At 42.5% G+C, this 22,010-nt stretch overlaps 1 protein-coding gene across 1 annotated transcript in view; it reads left to right on the top strand.

Annotated features, from left to right (window-relative positions):
• Positions 1 to 22,010, top strand: part of whrna (whirlin a) — a 117,610-nt gene that overhangs the window by 51,380 nt on the left and 44,220 nt on the right. Inside the window, 2 exon segments of the mRNA XM_030341783.1 lie at positions 1,921 to 2,139; positions 14,400 to 14,525. Of these exon segments, the coding sequence (XP_030197643.1) occupies positions 1,921 to 2,139; positions 14,400 to 14,525 (345 nt within the window).

Raw genomic sequence — 22,010 nt, 5'->3', positions numbered from 1 at the left:
CTCCACAACGGAATTAGTTGTTGTTCAATTGAGATTCAAAAGTCAACCAAAAACAGCTTTTTACCTTCAGGTCAGCCAATTCCACCCAAAATAGGAAGTGTTCATGCCATTGTGTACTTTTACTTGTAAACCACCAATTTAAAGCAAACATGGAAAATAATCCTTTTACCTCAAGCACGGCTTTTTCGCTAGTGAACCAAATCCGATTATTAAGTCACAGCAAACCATACCACTAATAATATGGCTAACATTGTTACAGGGGCTGGACATCCATCAAACTACAACCAATCAATACACAGCCAAATGCCTGTGCAATCCCCAACCCCCCGGTCCGGTTCTTCAGTGAGACTCATCAGATGGCCGCGGTGGGGCGGTTGTCTTCTCTTTCTCTGAACACGAGCTCCGGCTCAGGGATCTGCAGTAGATTGGTACCTGAAGCGTGTTCTCCCCTTGATTAACCGCTTGGGGTAATCCCTCTCTTTTTTTAATACGTTCCTAATTCTGTTTTCCCCTGCAAGCTGTTTATGGCTGATTTTACTTCCACTCGGCAAACTCTTAGGGAAAACAAAGTGTGTTTGTTTGGGGGGGGACAGGCTGTTCAGCTTTGGATTTAGGATCTCACTGACTTGTGAACACAGCATTATCAGACTTTTCTACTAATGAATGAGTTTGCCCTGTAAGTTTAGAATTAGTTTTCTTAGTAAAACACAACAAACGTTGATTGCTCCCACTTGGCAGGTTCTTCTTTTCTTCTGTGTGTGTGTGTGTAGGGGTGTGTATTTGATCATGAGTGGGTGAGCGAGTCAGGGAGTGTTTGAATATGACTGTGTGAGTCTGTTTGTGTTTGATCTTATTCAGTCATAAGGTGGTGTTTGTAATGGCATAGAGTGTATGAATTCGTAAATATTTGCGGTGTCTGTTGCCATGTTTATGCATGTCGTATCTTCATAAATAAATGTTTGGAAACAAATGCCGCTTGTGTGTGTGTGTTTGCCTTTACATGTTTGTGTGCAAGCGTGTGTGTGTGTGTGTGTGTGTGTGTGTGTGTGTGTGTGTGTGTGTGTGTGTGTGTGTGTGTGTGTGTGTGTGTGTGTGTGTGTGTGTGTGTGTGTGTGTGTGTGTGTGTGTGTGTGTGTGTTGGGGCTTTCTCTTCTGAAGTGCATGCTATTACAAGTGCCGATGAATGGAGGGGAATATAGACTGTCTAGTTCCTCCCAGGACATTGCACTTTGAAGGAGGACTGGCTGGTCCGGCAGAGGTCTGAAACATATTGACCCGTGGTGGAGGCTTATGTCCCTGCTCTGAAATATACCACTTCTGCTCCCGCCTTTGTTTTCCTGTTTGATCTGTGGCTCTCACATTCTGATCTCTCGACTCACCGCTCCTCTCCACTCTCTCCAACCTTTTCCTTTCCTTTATATCCTCTCCTCCCACCCCATGTCCTGACCCCATCTACTCTTACTCCTCCTCCTATGCCCTCCTTTCCCCCTCCTCCTCCTCCTCTCCCCCCTCCCCCTCCTCTCCCCCCCTCTCCTCCTCCTCCTCTCCACACCTCTGCTCCGCCTTCTCCTCTCCCTCCCTCCTCTTCCTCCTCTCTCCCCTTCTCCTCCTCTCCCCCTCCTCCTCCTCCTCCTCTCCCCCTTCTCTCCCCCCTTCTCCTCCTCTCCCCCCATTCTCATCCTCCTCTCCACACCTCTCCTCCGCCTTCTCCTCTCCCTCCCTCCTCTTCCTCCTCTCTCCCCTCCTCCTCCTCTCGCCCCTCTCTTCCTCCTCCGCTCCCCCTCCTCCTCCTCCTTCTCCTCTCCCCCCTCTCTCTCCTCCGCTCCCCCTCCTCCTCCTCCTTCTCCTCTCCCCCCTCCTTCCCCCCCCCCCCCTTCCGCCCTCTCCTCCTCCTCTCCCCTCCCCCCCTCTCCTCCTCAGGTGCTGAAGGGCACCAAGAAGCTGTCGCTGCACGTGCGTTCGGTGGGCCGCATCCCGGGGGGCTACGTCACCAACCACGTGTACACCTGGGTGGACCCCCAGGGCCGCGGGGTCTCCCCTCCCCCCGACCTCCCTGAGCACCGCAGCAACACCCTGCGGCGCAGCGACGGCCAGCGGCGCAGCGACATGGCGCTGCTGCAGGACGGCGACGAGAAGAAGGTGAGCTGGGGGGGGGGGGGGGGGGCTTGGGTCACTTGGGCGGTCGCCTGGACTCCCGGGCTTGTTTCTTGGGGTTTGTGTTAATGTCAATCCCCGCTGTTGGTGTTTCTTTGTGTGCAACCGGCAGGATAGGGTCGTTGTTCAGGTGTGGAACTGCCAGCCGGTTCTGGGGTCGATCCCCGATGTCAGGGCCCCTGCTAGCCGTTTTGGGACCACAGGCCTGATAGTTTATTTGCCCCCCCTCCCCCCCCAAAATGAATATACAAATATTTCTATGAATTTTTGTTTTTATAAGAAAAAAATACTTCATACAGTATTTATTACACAAGTATTTGAAAGTGCAGTTTTGTTTAATAAATAAACTAGATAAATATATTTATGAATGTTGCTGCTGTTGACGTTTCAAATTAAATACATATAAATGGATAATTTTATTCAAATAAGAAAACAGAACTGTTTTATTAGACACAAATGCGTAACTGAAGGTTCATCTTGTTGAACTGAACTGCTTGGAGATGGTTTAAGGTCATCATCTTGTTCTTGGTGCTGGGATCCTCCAACATGCTCAAATTTGAGCATTGAACATGTTCAATGCTCAAATTCATTTTGAAATACAAGGGAAATGAATTAGCATATAAAGGAATTAATTGGGCACAGAGAAAGATAGTTCAAAAGTTAAAACGAAAATGAACAAATATTAGTGTAAATACATCAATCACATAATTATTTGAGCTCTAATCATTCAAATTTGATATAACAAAAACGTTTTTAACATTTAAATTCATAATACAAATGAAATAGGCTGCAACTCAAACAAGACCTTAAATGAACAAGGTAAATTAAATACACAAAATTAAGTTCTAAACATTACAATCCATTATATATCAAATTATAAAGCCTACATAAAAATACAAAATGTTAATGTTCTTAAATAATGTTCGTAAAATAATTAACCAATAGTAGTTATGACATGATTTCCCCTGCAGACTTCGACCTCACCCTCATCCAGGGGCGGACTGGGACAAAAAATCGGCCCGGGCATTTTGAACCAGACCGGCCCACTAAATTCGATAACACACCTTTTCAGTCTTTTTGGTCTCTCGAATGTCTACACCAACCAGGCTTTTAGCTAGCAGGGCGTCTGCCCTATAGTCTACTAAAAAATAAGAAGAAATGGGACGCCCTACTTTTAGGCAGGACGGCCTAAAGACGCCCTATTTTTCTCCCGTTTTACCTGTTAACTTCGCTGAATGTGATCAAAATTCACCGTTTCAGTCGCTTCAGTGTTTAGCGAAGTCTAGAATCATACATATGCCCTGCCAATTAGAAAATAGCATTGCTGTATTCCCGCTACAACAACGTTACATCATGATTCCAACGAAACATTGATTCACGGGCTCGCAGAAGCTACAGAAGACAGCTGTCTCACCGCACGTCACTGAACCTACTACTTTATGAGTTCAACAAGAGTTTGTGTGTTAAGGTGGTGGTCTTAATTAATCTAAATTCAAAACAATACAATATACATCATACACTTTAAAGTTGTGTAGAAAGTTGTTTCTTTTTGTTAAAGTTGTTACTTGAATTTTGTACCTTGTTACCTAGTTTCAGCTACTCACTGTTATTATGTATTAAATTACTAAACATATAAATAAATCAGTGTAATTGCAATATTACCTAAAAACGATCAAGTGCTGTACAAAAAATCCTAGCTAAAAGCCTGACTCCAACTGTGCAACTATTTTCCACATACCTCTTAAGCCATGCAATGAGTTAATAGCAATCAGTGAGAGTGGACGCATTATACACTTCCAAATGGTGTTATTTATTAACAAAAAAAGTATACTCCACGTCCATCACAGTAATGGGTAGAGTTCATCCGACTGGGTGTGTACCTGCGTTTAATAGAAGAGAAAGACAAAAAATAGAAGACAAAGACAAAGAATAGAAAAGAGAATAAATGATGGATCAGATGTTACTCTACTGTATCAAGAGTAGTACCCACTAAATTGTGAACTGAATTCATTTTTTGTGGTGGAGGTGGTGTGGTTCCCGCCGCATCTTGCAGCACTTCGCACGCCAGTGCTACCACTGTTTTCACGTCTTCATAAATGAACATCATAACATCATCATACAGTACACCATGGCACATAAATGACACCACCCTATCCTGGGCGGTGGGCTGTCGGACTAATGACTTTCTTGTTGTCGGAGTATAGGGCTATCATAATTCGGTATCTGGACCGCGCACCAATGGGCTAACGGGCTAGCCCACCACTCAAACACACAACATTAGAGTGTAGGCTAACGGCTGGCTGTTTCAGAGTAGAGTAGGCTGAGGGCTAGCAACAGCTACAGACTTGTCTTGTATTTACAATGCAAACGAACTTGGCCATAGAACATAGGTCCTAAGTCAAACATATTTTAGAGACGTTTTAATTCATGATCAGTAAGCTTACCGGTAGGTCGTTGTATCGTATCGCCACCAGCATCACTGGGCCTCATGGGTTGAGCGCATGCGTAGAACTGGGTGCCGCGTTGCGTGTATGTATGCAAATCCAAATCCTCTACCTCAATCCGCACAGTTGAGAACACTTCGGCTGTGTAAGAACCAATTTAGAGGTGTTTATTAATAAGGTGGAGATCTTTTCTTACTTTGGACTTCCGAAGTCTGTAAAACACATATTAGAAGACACTTAAAAAAAAATCGAAAAATAGTCACCATGAGTGTGAAGACCGATTGCGAGTAGCAGTATAAAAGTCAGTCAGTCAGTCAGTGCAATTAAGATAGGTATACCTCTTGGAGAAAATTACACTTGTGCCGCTGTGTTAATCATTTCGGCTGATGCGATGATGGGCCGGTACATGATAGTGATGGGCCGGTGGGATTATATTTTCGGCCATCGGCCCACCGGGGATGTCCCCGGTATTCCCGATGGCCAGTCCGCCCCTGCCCTCATCCTCACAAGATCAGCCTTCTCTTTCTTTGCCTGTCTGTTCCTGACTCCTGTTGCCTTTTTGAAGCCCTTTTGGAGACAGCGAATTACTGTCACGTTTGTCAGGTGCAATCAAAGACACCACAGGACGATGCATATTATTTCCCAAATACGCATTGTACTTGCCTAATGCATATAATGGTGTAATTAATGATGCCAATTACAGTTGGGCCTCATCTCAAATTTAAATAATTCATCCTTCTGATTATTATGATCATAAGTGGTGCGGTGCCGTACGGCCAGCGAGTACAGCGCGGGTTGGGAGCGGCGGCACTGCCTGCTTGGGGTGACAGACATTTTGTATTTTCGCCTTTTTCTTATTAATTAATTTGATATTGTCACTACTTGGGGTTGGTTGGATATTTTAGTGGTCAGGGTGTTGAAAGGTGCTGGGTTCAAACTCCAGTGTGAACACAGTGTGAACACACACCATTGATGTATTATGTCTTATTGTCTACTGGGGGCGAAGGTGTCTGATACCCAGTCTAAAGGTCCTGTGATCGATCCCCACGTTCTTCTGTCTACCTGTTGGCCACTTTGACCTTGAGTCAAATGCCTTACATCCACCAGCTCCTTAATAACTGTTTATCTGGATAAAACCGTCTACTCATTAACTTAATAACATAACACACAGTCATTTTAGGAATAAATGTTAAAATACCTGACATTTTTCACTACGATTATAGTTATATTGTTTAGTGCTTCCGCAAATAACAGCTCTTCTTCAAGTTGAGTCCGGTCTGGTCTGTGGCCACCAGAGCTTTGTCAAAGCCCTGAGGATCTTATATCCAGCGCTGTGTTTTGTTTCCGAGGTTTAAAGACACTGACAGCAAAGTGAACGCCCCCTGCTAGTCCCAACAGCCCGGGGCGATCAAACAGCAGCTGTGAGGTGCATCCTGTAAATTACTAGTCTGCCTCTATGGTGCCTGGCTGTTCCTCGGAAAGAGGAGTGAAACATGATGCTGTTTGCTGCCGTTCTCTCAGACAAACAGAAAACAAAATAAAAATCCATATTCTCTTATTTTATTTTGGTTCGCTGTTTTTGGGGCCTCTGTATTGCATTTCTGAGAGTCACCCATTTTGGATCAATGCACAGTGGACCTTTGGAACCAATTCTGAATAATTATGATTGATCTACTATATTTGGGCTTTCCATAATTGGCGCGTCTGGGAAATGAAAACCAACCATGCCGGTTCTACAAATTCTTAACTGGCATGGCAAAGGGATGTCAAGATGTGGCCAGAATGTTGATGTTTTATTCTGCTTATAATAGGCAGAAACATAAAGGAATAGGCTACATGAATACAAATAGCTGCTGATGGTCCGTCTCATAGTTTTGAGAAATCTCATTATCGAGTAGGCTAACTTCTACGATAAAAAAACAGAGCTCCTTTACCAAATTTAAGGAGACAAAAGTAAATGGCTATGAAGTAGTCAAATGCTCTCAGCAAACCACCATTCAAAAATGCATCATTCAAACCCCTCGTTCTATCTTCTTCATAATTTACTCAAATATATATTTTGAATAATTTAGTACATCATCAATTATAGCATATACTGCTATATAAATACAATTACCGGTAGGCTCTACTTTTTTAGATATAGAGTAAAAGCAGGTTCTGATCATATTTAAGACTTGTTGAAGTCATGACCTTTGTTCTGCAGAGCGAAGTGCATGGTGTTAGCCTAAGGCAACACCAACATAAATTCAATATACAGGCTTGTTCTAATATCCGGAGGCTAGCATTAATTGACTGGACAGCAACATTAGTCATTGCATTGTAAGTGGATTTGGGAACAACAAAAATGGGTATTACCATCTACAGCTTCCTGATCTTTATTATACAAAATAATACCTTGACAGATAACTGACCCTCTGCAAGTATTGTATGCCCATGATTATAAGTATTTGCGGTCATGATTAAACCAAGCTATTCAAAGAGATGATGAGGCCTTTTACAAAGACATAGGGTACTCTGAAACATGAATAATTAGCTGACTACATGAAAGCTTTCCCTCTGCTGTAATGAAATACGTTTGGAGGAGACCTTATTCAAAGCACAAAATGTCATATTTATCTTTTTTCCCAACATAACTTGGACTGAGCAATATATCAATTTTCTTAATTCTTTAATCCTAATATGGACATATTATGTGACATAGACATATTATGTCTTTTAAATATTGGGAATATAATATATGCAATATAAAAATCAAGTCAGAAATTCAGAAATGTGTGAAATAAAACCAATAGAAAATTGGGTAGAAATAAAAACTAAAGAATATAAATTGAAAATATAAGATCTAAAATATCAAAGAAAATATGAATGCATAAGAAAATATGAATGCATGTCTTAATATTGTCATGGCCTGACACTTACCGCAGTGAATTAGAATATATAAATGTACAGTTATGGAAAAGAAACAGAACAATAAATGAGTTTGCCAACATTTAAGGTTTTCTAGTAAGCAAACCAACGCATTTAATTTGGGGAAAAGGGTAGGTCCCCTAAACAGTAGCATTAAACTCTGGACAGTAAGGTGACATATACCGGTACCTAAACATGAATGTCTGTCCCTCTGTGCCTGCATCTGGTCTGTATGTGTTGTGTTAAAAGATAACAGAAAGTTGCACTCGGGTATTACTTCTTCTCGTACACGGTATTGACGTTGCCTTGGTCTACAAGACAATAAAGGAGCCATTTCTTCAGAATTGTGTTGTGGGCATGATATTTTACCCAAAGCCTGGTGGACCAGGGCCTGAATGTCAGCCGTCCACTCCCCTGTTGGGGTACACAGGAAGGAGCGTGTAAGGTCAGGACAGTTTTAATAATAGGTGGTCATTTCTGTGATGTTCCCTTGTACACTCCTCCACAATCAAACACCACAACACCTTCCACCTTCTGTTCCTTGGATAAACTGACACTGTGATGTGGAACGTGACATCCTTTCCCTGTTTCAATTGGGCTGATCTGACCTTCTCAGGAACACCTTGGTCAGAAAATATATATCTGTTTGCCCAAAACAGTTACAGCCTCATCCAAAACGTCCACAGCCAGTTTTGTCCTTGCTGAGATAGGGTATTGCAGATCGTCAGTATTGCGAAGCTGTCAGTTTTACTAATAAACTTTATGTCCTTCCTTGACATTTCAGCCTGTACCTCTGATGGCCTCCCTAAGAAATTGTAGTTGTATTGATTATCAAACAACGTCTCCATTTTCTCTCAAACTGCTCTGTTATGGGCGATTATGAACCCATCAGACAGTGAACCTCTCTGCTAAGAGTCCATCTCCGGACTATTAATCAGCGGCCGTGGTTCCTTCCCTTTTCACACATTTTTGTTCCCAATGAGAAAACCAATGTCAGCGATGTGATTGCCTGGAGTTTAAAGGGACCCCTGCTTTTCACTACCAGGTGTGTGGGTGATAAGTCCTGACTGTACCTTCAAACCAGTTGGTACAGTCCACTGGACAGGCTGGTAGGTTGATCCAAACATCACACATGATACGGTTGGACACTGTCACTTGTGATGGCACAAAAAGTTTGATTTTTAAATGCCTTTTAAAGGCTAGTCAATGAATGATACTATGAGACCCTTTAATATCGCACGTGACACGAGCGTGGACTGACATTGTAAGTTTGATCACATTGATGGATTTCGAGGGAAAACATCATGCAGCTCCATGAAGTCATTGTCCTCAGATCCATATAGTTCCAGACCTGAGTTCACATGGCTGTCCCCAGTCTTGTCCCTTGTTTGCCAAGGCGTGAGGGCTGTTTGAGTAGAGTCTCCCAGAGGGACAGGAGGATCCAAAAGGGGCTTAGGTTCACAAATGTTTGGTCATGGTATTGACTGGAGCTTATCGAAGGGTCAGATGTAACTTATCACTCAGCATGTGTTCAGTATAGGAGAGTTAAAGCCTTATTTGAAAATGGAGGTAATCTCTACAATTTTTTAAATAAACAAGCAAAGGAACTTAGCGCCGTGCTTTCAAATCTAAAACATTTTGAAAGCTTGATGAGCTTTTTAATAAAAAATCAAGTGAAACTATACAGAAAGGATTCATTTAAGTGTGCCACTTTCATTTTTTTCTAAGGTAGGAATGATAGAAAAGGTTCTACGCTGGCCTGATTTTTAGATGACCAAAACATTTAGTTGAGGTGCTTTTTTCCAAACAGTGGGAGAAAGTGAAAGTGAAATAGAGCTGTGTCACTGATTTAGAAGGGTAATAATTGATAAATTGGTTCATGGGGAGGTTTTCATGTGAACTGTGAACACTTTTCCAGTATGTGACAACTTATTTATCGGAGCACACAGCCTTGGGATGTGGAAGGGCTAAAGCTGAGCTCCTCTTCCGGGCCTCGACCTTGACTTTTTGTTACCATCGTGGGTTCTTCTTCATTTTTTTTTAATTCTATAATCCTGCACTACTTTTTGTTGTTGTTTAGTGTTTTGATGAATCATTTATACCGTAAATGTCAGGACGTAAATCGGTCTGAGAAGCATTGAGGAGTATCTGTGTTATAATGACCGAAACAGACAACGCAAGAGATACTGCAGATTAATTATATTCTTTCCAAAAGCTATAACCAGAAAAATTATATAATAATAATATTGTTTTACTCAAAATTAATGATCAATTATACAAAGTCTAATCATTGCATTTTCCATAAATCAGCTAACTATCAACCGGCTGAGTATCTCAGCACTCTTTCAGATGTATCGGCAATGTTCCTGAGCTGTGGATCTGACCCCGCCTGTGTCCAGTGTTACAATGAACATCATGTTTAAGGATGTGCTGGATTCACGTCACGTACGTTTGGACTTGCTGTGCTGCATCGCTTTCTCGGCATCATAAACCTTTCAAATATCTTCCTCCATTGAGTAGTGAGTATACTGAAGGTTTGAGCCTTTCTCTAAATAAAACTTTTAAATAAGATAGACACCCTGGCAGCTTCTTGATGCCTTTTTACCATATAGAGACGTATTTTACCATGGGCTTCTACCAGCTCTGTTATCAGTGTTGTCACATTTTTATCCATGAACTTCCTAAGCAGTGCATATTGTGTCTCTATTGAATATATTTTATTCATTGCTGCTGCAACTCTCTACACTGAAGTGGCTCCACTCTAGCTTCCAGCCAAATGTGGAGACGTATGAAATTGTGTAGCTATGAGATGATTTGGATGGACCCCTTCTATTGTTTTATTCAGAGCGAGGGACTCTTGAAAATGCATTGCCTGAGTGCAATTTCTTCTCCGGCTCTTACACCCAGGACATTATGTGGGTAACCTATTTTTTCTGTGATGCATATGGTGTTCTTCAAAAGGTCTTCAAAAAAGCCGTTGTTTCTACATCTATGGTTTCTTTATAACAATTTATAACAAATTGGAAAGTCCCGATGGCACTGCACTGACATTTGGATTCCATAAGCATAAGCACAATTCATTTTCTTTCTCTATGTTTTTTTTTTAGCTTGGCTGCATTTCGACTTCCCTGCTATTTAATCATTTCTTTATCTAGAAAGTCATACCTTTGGTCATAAATTATGTATTTTTCTCTTGCTCCTTAACAATATTCTTTTTATAAGTGTCAACCATCTTTGGTTCCTTCACTTTATTACCTGCTACAAATCCTACCATTAAATGCTTCAATAACTCTCAATGTGGGAGGTTTCTGAAACTAATCTGGCGGTGACATCATAAGTGGGACTATCCAAGCTGGGATTCAACAATCCAAAGTAGGATTCACGGATTCTGAAACAATAACAACACAAGGAGTAGCAATGATTTCCATTACAAGACATTCCGTTTCCATTCTGCTTGTAACCTCACCAATATCCTCAGTCACTTATAACAATCCGCTTATGAAAGGCACAATAACATATGATCGAACAATGATGGTTTTGGTGCAGATTTATTCTGAATTGAAGTCATAGGTACGATAAATGTCTTCAAAATTGTAATTTTATAATTATGGTAACAAAGAGATTATTTTGAGAATGATAGTGAAGGGATTTTTTTTCACTCACTATGCTTCATATAAATTCACACTTAAGCTCCATTGTCCAACATTTTCTGCATATACTGCTAAAAAAATCACCATTAAATGTGATATTTATTCTGCTATACCATCATAAAATTCAAAAATGTCTATCTACTTAACCAAAACTGCCTTGCCCAAGGGCATCGTTTAACCTCTTTATTAGTCATCATGCAAAGACATTTTCTACACCGTTCCTGGCTATTACGAGCCCATCAATCCCTCGCTCCCGGTAGATAGCATCCAGGCTAACCGCGAGCCATGGGACAGTGTTGAACTCTGAGGAGGAGTAGCGAACAGTGTTGGCCCCACCAAACCCAGGGGAGCCTGACCGGTTTGGTCCGGATCAGGACCCTGCCGTTTGTTAGCTTTGCCCTGACAGCTAACGTTCAGCGTCAGCAGATTCATTCAGAATAAAAGCCAGAGGCAGACGGAGCCCTATTTGGGATGGCTGTGTAGCCGAGCAGCGGAGGGAGATATATGGTTTAGTCCCTGAAGCGCTTGGACCCCTTCCAGTTTCCACTCTGATTTATGATTTTTAAACTTGGTCTGAAGCCAAGTAGGAGGCAGACCTACTACACGCAAAAACACACAAGCATGCACACACACACACACACACACACACACACACACACACACACACACACACACACACACACACACACACACACACACACACACACACACACACACACACACACACAAAGATAACTAGTAAACGTGTGGTATCTCCTTGTTTTGTCATCCAATGTTTGGCCATATGATAAGAATAAATCAAAAAAAATGAATTTGATGTTTTGAACATGAACTTGAATTTCAATGATCCCTGAGGTTACAGTCTAATCAGACTGATTAACGTGAGTGCACCTACTCTGTGTCGACAGTTTTTATTTACTCTCTATCATCAGCCGATGCTTTTCAACCTTCCTACTCCGACCCTCTCTACCCTCCTTACCGTCTCTCTCATTCTAACTTTTTCTCTCTCCTTCTAACTATGAATCTCTCTTGATACATGCTGTCTCCCTCCATCCCCTTCTAACAGTCTCTCTCTCTTTTTTAGGTGAGTGCTGCATGCAGCGCTCAACTATTGTTCTTCATAAGTTTTATTCTTTCTTTCCTCTTTATTATTCTCTACAAACTTTGGGACCTATCTCCTTCCGCAATTTCTCACCTAGAGACTCCATTCAAATTTAAAACTGTTCAGAATAGCTTGGAATCCCACACATCTTTTCAGATTTTTTAAATATTTTATACTTTTTAAGATATTCTACTTTTAAAATACTATCTTTTTTTTAACATGGGAGTCAATGGGAGGACGGCAGAGCTGTCCTCTGGTACTTCAACTGTTTAAGACGTAACTAAATAAATTTTCAACCGTTTATCTTCATTCAAACCATTTAACAAATCGACACACTATCTTCAATAATATCTAAATGGAATTTCGATATCATTTAAACTTTCTTCAGAATCACAGTTTTAGTTCCATACCGGCTTCGTTTTCAGCTGTTTTCATTGAAGACGTCTGCCCATTCTGACACTCCTACTTCTTAAGACATCGTAACTCAATCATTTTTCAACCGTTTGCCTTTGTTCAAACCATTTAACAAATCTACACACTTGTACTCTTAAAGAGACACACACACACACACACACACACACACACACACACACACGCAAACACACAAGACACACACCAGCAGTGCAATACATTTGACCTTTCAGATTCTTCAGTTCAATTCTTTTTAAATTTCTGCATTTTTAGCAATGCTTTGTCACTTTATTTGTTTCCAACCATTTACATTTTCTAAAATGCTGTGCATGTTGACATTGTTTAATCCATTTAGACTTTTCCATTTAACGTGGTTTTTATTTCTTAATCTTTGTGGCTTTATCATAAAATATTTTCAACCTCACTTTGTAGGCCTACTTTTCTGCAGGAAATGCATTTTCTAGTTGGTATATAATGTCTCTCTCCCTCTTCATGCTAACCCCCTGTCTCCCTTCTTGTCTCTCCCCCTCTGGTTCTAACACTGTGGGCCCTATTTTAACTGTCTGAAACACAAGTGAGAAGCTCAAAACGGAAGTAGCTTTGTGGGGTGGTCTCTTTATCCGCCGTTCACACGGCGGATAAATGACTCTTGCGCCGTACGCAAATCTAAAAAGGGTTGGTCTGAAGTAGCCTAATAACCCGTAGTTGTGGTTTGGGCGTCACCTGCACTAAACCAATGAGAGTGCCATCTCCCATCCCCTTTGAGCCATGAGCGCATTTGAACCTGACGAGTTGATATTTTGACAGCTTGTTTGAAGACTCCGATGAGACAGATGCATGACCACATGAATTTCAAACTTCAAATGGCTCAGTTTATGGCCAAATAATATTGCCTAATTCACAATAGCGTTTTCTTCTACAACTTCCGAAAAACTGAGTCGTCATGTAAATTTCGGCAAAGAAAACTCAGCACACCTATGATAAGCGGTCCTGTGGCCGCAACTGTTGGTCTATTTAATGATATGTGCCAATACATTAACACACATAGTTTCTTACCAGTATTGTATGCATTTTCGTTATCGACTTGTGTTCCTAATATGCATGTGTTCCCCCGTTAATGTACATTGCCATGGACTGTATTATGCGTTAAGTTTGCGTGTGTTTAAACAGATGGAGGCACACACGCACGCCTGCATTCATTCATTATTTTTAACACTCCCTCGCGGTAAAACAATGTTTTCTCACGACCAAATACGTCTACTCATAAATCCTAAAATGTATGGGCTTGTACACGATGTCTGTGTCAAGAAAATATGTGTTTCCTCTATGGTGTTTGCAGATGCATTGATTTGAGTACAACTTACCTCTTTATCATCTGTTCTTTCCCAAATAATTTAACCAACGTTATCATTTACCGTAAAATGGGATTTTGCTTTGGAAGGCTGGGATATAGCCTGCTTTTCTCGAGTTTATTATTGTTATTATTATTATTTTAAGGCATGGCATAGCCTACTACAGTGTTCATTCATGCTGCCTCTCTCTCTTCATGCTAACCCCATCTCCCTCCCTCTGGTTCTTACCCTGTGCCTCTCTCTCTTCATGCTAACCCCATCTCTCTCCCTCTGGTTCTTACCCTCTGCCTCTCTCTCTTCATGCTAACCCCATCTCTCTCTCTCTGGTTCTTACCCTGTGCCTCTCTCTCTCCATGCTGACCCTGTGTCTCTCTCCCAGGTGAACCTGGTGCTGGATGACGGGCGGTCTCTGGGCCTGATGATCCGGGGCGGGGCAGAGTACGCTCTGGGGATATACATCACCGGGGTGGACCAGGGGTCTGCTTCAGAGTGCGGAGGACTCAAGGTAGACATCTTTACACCGACACCTACAACTATCATCCACACCTTGAGAAGGATTCAGCAACCTACACCTCTATGTAGCGACATTGAACTACACATTTATACAACCACACTTACTTTATTGTCACACCTCTATGTAACTACATTGACAAATACCTTTATACAACCACACTTACTTTATAATCACACTTCTATTCAACGACATTGACCTACACCTTTATATAAACACATTTACACAACCAACTAACGACATCTTTATATAGTAACTAACTTATCATAACAATGCCTCCCTCTGGGCGCATTCCAATAGTCTTTCCATAGCGACTGCTCCCTTTTAGTGCTAAACCTCCAGATGTTTTCCTCGATTACGTCGACAGCCTTTGAACCCACTGTACCCGCACGTGTAGTCAGCCAGAGGAGCAGCCTACAGCAGCTGCCTGAGTGGCTCCAGGCCGAGGAAAAATCAGAAGCAATAATAATAAATGTCCCGTTTGGCCTTACAAGACCAGTGCATACACTGTTAGTACTGTGTCGGTAACGACTCTGGGTGTCAAACAGGTCACCCTTTGGCAGTGTGGATGCCGTGCTCTGCCAGTGGAGCTACACAGGGCCGTCGCAGTCTTGTGTCTTTGATCACACTGGCAGGGCTGTTGGAGAGGGAGGAGTGTTAGTCTGAGAGGAGAAGGCTGAAGGACACACGGCCATCATCAGCTCCTAACTACTCAATTGTGATCCCAGCCATTCAGTCGGTTATCTGTTAGGGGCACCGGGTTTACACACACTAGGTCACCGGAGGAGGATGAGTCCATGGTCGGTGTGTGTGTGTGTGTGTGTGTGTGTGTGTGTGTGTGTGTGTGTGTGTGTGTGTGTGTGTGTGTGTGTGTGTGTGTGTGTGTGACCGCATTTCATCGTACCCAAATAACCGAAAATAACCAAACTAGGAGGTAATTCATCTGGTTCCTTTCAGCAACCACAATGCATTGCAAGCTGCTGCACCTGTCACATCTGCTCTCCGTATTATTTGGAGCATCTGCTCTACTGTTTTATCTGCAAATAAACAAAAAGATAAGTTGAATTTTAAGTTGCATTACCTGGATGATTCAGTGGCTAGTAAGTTCAGCTACCTGCCAAAAGTAAATAATAATAATTCATTATATTTATATAGCGCTTTTTCAATGGCCCAAAGACGCTTACAGTGAAGGGAGGGACCTAACTCACCACCACCAGTGTAATGCACCCAAGTGGCTGATGCACGGCAGCCAATCTGCACCAGAACGCTCACCTCACACCAGCTTGAGATTTAGGGAATTAATGAGTCAGCCAATTGTACAGGAGGACGATTAGGGGGCCAGATTGAATTAGCCTGGTTGGGCCAGGACACCGGGGAAACCCCTACTCTTTACGATAAGTGTCCTGAGATCTTTTATGACCACAGTGAGTCAGGACCTCGGATTTACGTCTCATCCGCAGGACGGCACCTTCCAGAGCACAGTGTCCCCGTCACTGCACTGGGGCATCGGGATTGATGAGGGAAGGGGCCAGAGGGAAGAGTGCCACCTATTGGCCACAACCCGACAACACTTACAGCACCTGGGGTTACCAGGCGGTCTAAGTACTAACCAGACCCGACCCTGCTTAGCTTCCGAGATCAGACCAGGTCGGGCATGTTCAGGGTGGTATGGCCGTGAAGTAGATCTGATAGAGAGCCAAAGTCTAGTGGGAAATTCTTTGCATCTACGCTTTTTTTGTAGTTCACTTTTCAAACATTTGCTATGTGCCAAAATGAGGAATTATGAATTGTTAAATGCATTTCTGTTTGTCCTTCGGTCATCATGTATAATGGCCAATACTTCTGCTATGAAGCGCGACGTGCTCTGGTAATTTAGATAATTTGTGAATATGTGAGCAAAGGTGTAGAGAGAGGAGGGCAGTGGTGGAGGGGCGGGGGAGCTAGAGTAAGTTTTAGTCTAATATCATCTCCTGTTGACACATTTATCGGATTCAAATGAAAACTTGAAATAGATTAGCAGGGCTTTGATCCACGGAAAACATTCACAAGCTGAGTCGGCGAGAAATGCCTTTAACTCAAACATCTGATTTAATCACCGATACTAATTCAATACTTAAAATCAAAGGGTGCTAAGTGCTTGTCATATCCTTCGCCTTTGTAGTGAACAGCGGCGATGCCGTCGCAGCGTAGCCTGAATCCGACTGTGTGGTGCTCATTATAGGGTCCTCACTTGAGTGCGACTGGCCACTCAAAGACCTGCTATTCAGAGGAGAATACTTACACATGACAACGTGCACATCCCTTTGCGGCGTTGCCCAGCACGTGTCCTTTAGCACGCCTTTCATGTTGTCCACTCAGGTATTCACATCCCATAGTGGCTCACTGCAGGGGCACCTGGTCTATAGTTGGCTATGTTAGCCATAGCCTAGCTTAGCTTAACCTATGTTGGAGTTTATGACCAACTGTGATTAGCTGTTTATAATGATTGCTGATTATAATTGAGCTAGTTAAGGTTAATAGCTAACTATTATTAGCTGTAATCTAGTTTAGCTCAAAGCTATGTTCATTTTGTCCTAAAAGTCCAATCATTCATAATCACTGATACCACTAATACTACCATTACTAGGCCCACTAGTACCCGTAATGATAATGTGGCCAATACAACTTAGTGAATCTTCATCATCATCACAATCATAATCATAATCACCATATTAATAACCATGAAGCCCAGCCCCGGATCCGTAGTGCAACCTGTGTGTGTGTAACTTTGTCAGGGACGCAGTGTGCATCCTAAACAGTCCGACTAACATCCCCAGGGCTCCGGTCTGTTGGCTGGAGCCGAATGCCAAGCTAAGGACATGTTTGAGTGGCAGCACTCAGCGGGTAAATATGAACCCCCCTTCGCTGTCCATTATTACCTCCTCTCACTCCAGGTCCTGTGACTCCGCCTTGAGCCAACTGTCTATATTAAACAAAAACAAATAACTGCTGTTTATCCAGCAGGCACGGACATACCCCATGTGTATCCAGGCGTTTATGACTCGTATTCAATACAATACCCTGCCTTATGCATATACATACGTGTATGCATCATGTGAAGGTCCTCACTATTCTGTCTTTGCTGAGGCTCTTGGGTTCCATTAATTGTTGGGTGTTGGACTACAGTGAGACAATCATTATAAAAGCAATCATCAGGCCACAATAATCATAATCATATATATCTTAAAAAATAGTGAACATACTCACTCTTCCGTTTGCTAACGCACTTCCTCTTGCCTACAGTCTTGTAGGGTACTCTTTTTTGTTTTACCATCTTTGTTGGTCGGCAGTGAGAAGGAAATCTTTCGTGACCTTCTACACCTGTGTGTGTGTGTGTGTGTGTGTGTGTGTGTGTGTGTGTGTGTGTGTGTGTGTGTGTGTGTGTGTGTGTGTGTGTGTGTTTAGTTTTGGCATATCATGTGTAAAGTGTGTGTGTGTTTGTAGAGAGTCTTGGCAGCATTGCTACAGCACATAAAACGTGATTCTCTCTCAGGGTAGCAAAAGGTCAGGCCTGCCAAACACTACCCTTTTCAACGAGTCTGCCTGGTTTGTTTTAATTTAATTAGCGGGTCTGAGATAAAGGTCTGAGGGGAGGGAAAGGTCTTTCTGGTGGTGAAGTACACGCGGTGACGCACTAAACAGGTAAAGTAACTGGAGAAACTAGCTTGAGGAGCTGCTCGCTTAGCACCAGCAGCTAATTGCTATAAAGGTAAATTAGCCTGATGAGCTGCTAGCTTAGCCCCAGCAGCTAATTGATGTAAAGGTAAAGTAGCTTGAGGAGCGTCTAGCTTGGTGCTAGCAGCTAATTTTGCGGCTCATTGAGTTAAAGGTTAGCGGCTCATTGAGTTAAAGGTAAAGCAACAGGAGGAGATGCTATTGTAGCGCTACCAGCTTATTGAGGTTAAGGTCAAGAAGCGGGAGGAGATGCTAGCGTCTCATTTCAGCGAGAGAGGGTGAGAAAGAAAATCACTGTATAATTTGAATTGCTTCTTTGCTGGCGTAGTTAAGGTGATGAACTGTGTAAGTAAGTAAATATGTGGCTTGCCTCTTGGCTGCCACATATTGCAGCAAACAATAATATTGATGTTTTGGTATGCTAGTAGTCCAGCCATACCAACTTACCGTTCTCATACTTGTTGTTATTGTGTTATTACTCACTCACTGACTTACCACTGGGAACAGGATAGACAAGGGGCCTTTCGACTCACCACTACTGAGGGTTTCTGGGTTTGAACCCCAATGTGTACAGACTCTCTGTAGATTACCTAAAGCAAGAGGCCCCCAAACCAAACCCCCTCCTCAATGACCTGTATCTACAATTATTTGTATAAAGGAATCATTTTAATACCTGAATAGTAAACCGCAAACACACTGTGGAGGTCTCTCGTTATGAATAATCAGCACTTCATTATTTCCTAATTCTCAAGGTAGATCTATGGAGAGTGAGAGGTCAAACACAGCAGACGTTTTCAGTGCCTTGTTTATCAGCTGCCGCCTCCTTTTTGAGGCTTAGCTTCTGCACAGAAACCGTCGCTGTCCATGGTGCTGGAATATGTAAACGACACGAGTACCCACACACAAAAAGCACAGAATCCTCTTTTTAAGTCTTTCTTTTCCTGTGTGTGTGTGTGTGCGTGTGCGTGTGTGTGTGTGTGTTACAGTCTGTGCGTGCCTGCGTGTGTCCGTGTGTGCACGCCTAAGTCTTGTGCATGAGTGTTTTGTGTGTGCGTGTCTGTTCGTGGCAGAGAGAGAAACTCTGAACAAGAGAATGTAATGGAGAAAATAATAATTTTTGTTTTTCTCTTTCTGAATCGTGTGAAAGAAAGAGAATTCTCTTTCTGAATCATGTGAATTATGCCTTCAGCTAGATCTATGAGGAGATCTAGCTGAAGGCATTATATTCTCAATGATCTTTCTTTCATCGTAACTATTAAAAACCTCAACGTTCTTCATTCTCCTTCATTCTCCTAAAATGCAATTATCTGCTTTACATTTAATGATGTAAGTGAAAGTGATTCACATCTGTCCCCAATATTATTCTCTGTTCGTCAATCATCGTGTTCGTCATACTTCATCCAAACCTGAGTGCATTAGGTTCTGTTAAGAAGCTCCAATATAATACATATTATAACCAAATTAAAGTTAAGAGCTTAATCAAAAATAGCATTAAACTATAAAATGGCTAATAAGTGAGATTTATCTTTCAGCTAATCATAATTATGAAATTCATAGTTAGGGTTAGCTGTTAAATATAACTTTGCGCCATGTTATATAATTACGACATGATCTATGCTGCAGTATAAACTATACAGCATCGATACTTTACTAATTAACGTGGCCAGTAATCAATAGCTATGAACTGGACCTCCCCTACTAGTGAGCCACTAAGGGACATGAATACCTAAGTAGACAACATGAAATGCATCCTTCAGGAGGCGTGCACCACTGCACAGGGGCGTGCCGTGCACGTGTGCGTTCAGAGTGCACTTTTCTTGCCGTATGGAGAAGGAGGAGGAGAAGGAGCAGAGAGCAAAGAAGAATATGATGTATCTCTCATAAATCCAGATGAAGTGGACCTATGTTTCCTCCACCACTGCAGTGTGATAGCACAGTGTTTGGGATGAGCAAACAGGAAAGGGAAGGAGCTTTGTATGGAAGCCTTTGTTTTTAAGATAGTCGTATTGTTGCGTAAATGGAGATGCCTGCATGTGGGTACACCAACTGGCGTTTGTGTCTGTGTGTGTGTTTATCTGTTTGTTTCTGTGTGTTTGTGTGTGTGGTCACAACTCTGGAGTTTGTAAACAGGAGCACGCATGTGTGTGTGGGTTGGTTTAACTGGGTTTAACTGACAAGAGGCGTGTGCGTGTGCGTGTGTGTGTGTGTGTGTGTGTGTGTTTGTGTGTGTGTGTGTGTGTGTGTGTGTGTGTGTGTGTGTGTGTGTGTGTGTGTGTGTGTGTGTGTGTTATTGATCAAAATGTAGTGTGTTGACAAGCAGCTGGACTCATTAGTCACCTGGGACAGTTCAAGAGGAAATAATGACTCCCCGCAAAAAACATCACGATGGAGCATGATTAACACCGCCCTCTCTCCCTCCCTCCCTCTCTCTTCATCCCACTCTACCTGTCTGTCAATCTCTCTTCTCATTGCGTATCTGTCAATCTCTTTTTTTTCTCTCTCACCCACTCCACCTCTCTGTTTATTCATAATTTCTTTCTCTCTCTCCCTCGCCTGCTCTATCCAACTCCATCGCTCTCTGTCTATTCCACTTTGTCCATGTCTCTTGCTCTTGCTGTCTGTCTGTCTTGCGCTCTATCTCTCTCCACCTATCTATCTCAGTCTCTCTCTCGCTCTTTGGTAGTATTTCTATCCATCTCTCTCTCTCCCTCCCTCCCTCACCAATCCTCCTCATGCACACCAAAATACACAGCAACAACAAAAACGCACACTGACGCAAGCAGTGACGTAAATACAACCTTTGTGGCTCTAAGTGCCCTGGAGGCGATCCAGGGTTCGGTTGCATCAAGGGGCAATTTTGGCATTGGTTTCATGCTCTGCATTACTGCCTCCTCTCATTGTGTTTCTGCTGCAAACGCACAAGCACAAACGCTGAAGCATCTCCTAGTAATTACCCTGTTGACACGCACAATAGTTGACCGACCGCCACCGCCACCACGCTCTGTTGTACCAACGGCCAAGGGGTCAACACAAAACATGATTGTTTTTGTTTGTTTGGTATTTATTCTGTTTTATGCATCCGAATTGCCCATTGTAACATGAAACATTACCCCGGAAGGAACTGTTTTACCGGGCGATTCATAACGCTTTGACAGTTGCCTTCATAGATGCTAACGGTACTGCTAATGTTTTGATGAAAGCTGACAAATGTCTGACATTCCGACGTTGTGTATTTTCTCGAGACCTCGTTCAACATAACCGGCTTTAATACATTTGACATTTGCCGTTTGACATTTTAATACAGTTCAGTAGGATCGATGATTCAGCATTTGTAAGATTTATTAGTTGTCTCAACATCAGCAGGATCTGCATCAACGGTTGGGACCTATAAACAGTTTTGATGATATAAAAAAATATATTTTTATATATTTTGAAGCAACAAGGGACAATAACTGTACTTATGGTTGTTATTTGTTTTCTGCCCTCTGAAACGAAGGAAAATAACGTGATAAGGAAAAACATCGCCCACATTGGAAGCAATTGAGTAGCTCAAGGTCAGAGTTCAAGAAGTTGCTGAAGGACTTAAGGCAGCAGTGGGGTTCTTAGCGAGCAATATGACCGCTCTGACAGGCTCCTTCCTACCTCTCCTCCTCCTCCTCCTCCTCCTCCTCCTCCTCTTCCTTCTCCTCCATTGTCCCTCTGCGACTCAGTCGGCTGTGATCTCAAGTGGATATCTCCTCACTAGAGATCACAGGCTCTCGGATG

This window comes from Gadus morhua, chromosome 19, assembly GCF_902167405.1.
Source record: "Gadus morhua chromosome 19, gadMor3.0, whole genome shotgun sequence".
Taxonomy (NCBI): Eukaryota; Metazoa; Chordata; class Actinopteri; order Gadiformes; family Gadidae; genus Gadus; species Gadus morhua.
This window is presented reverse-complemented; position numbering and strand designations above follow the sequence as displayed.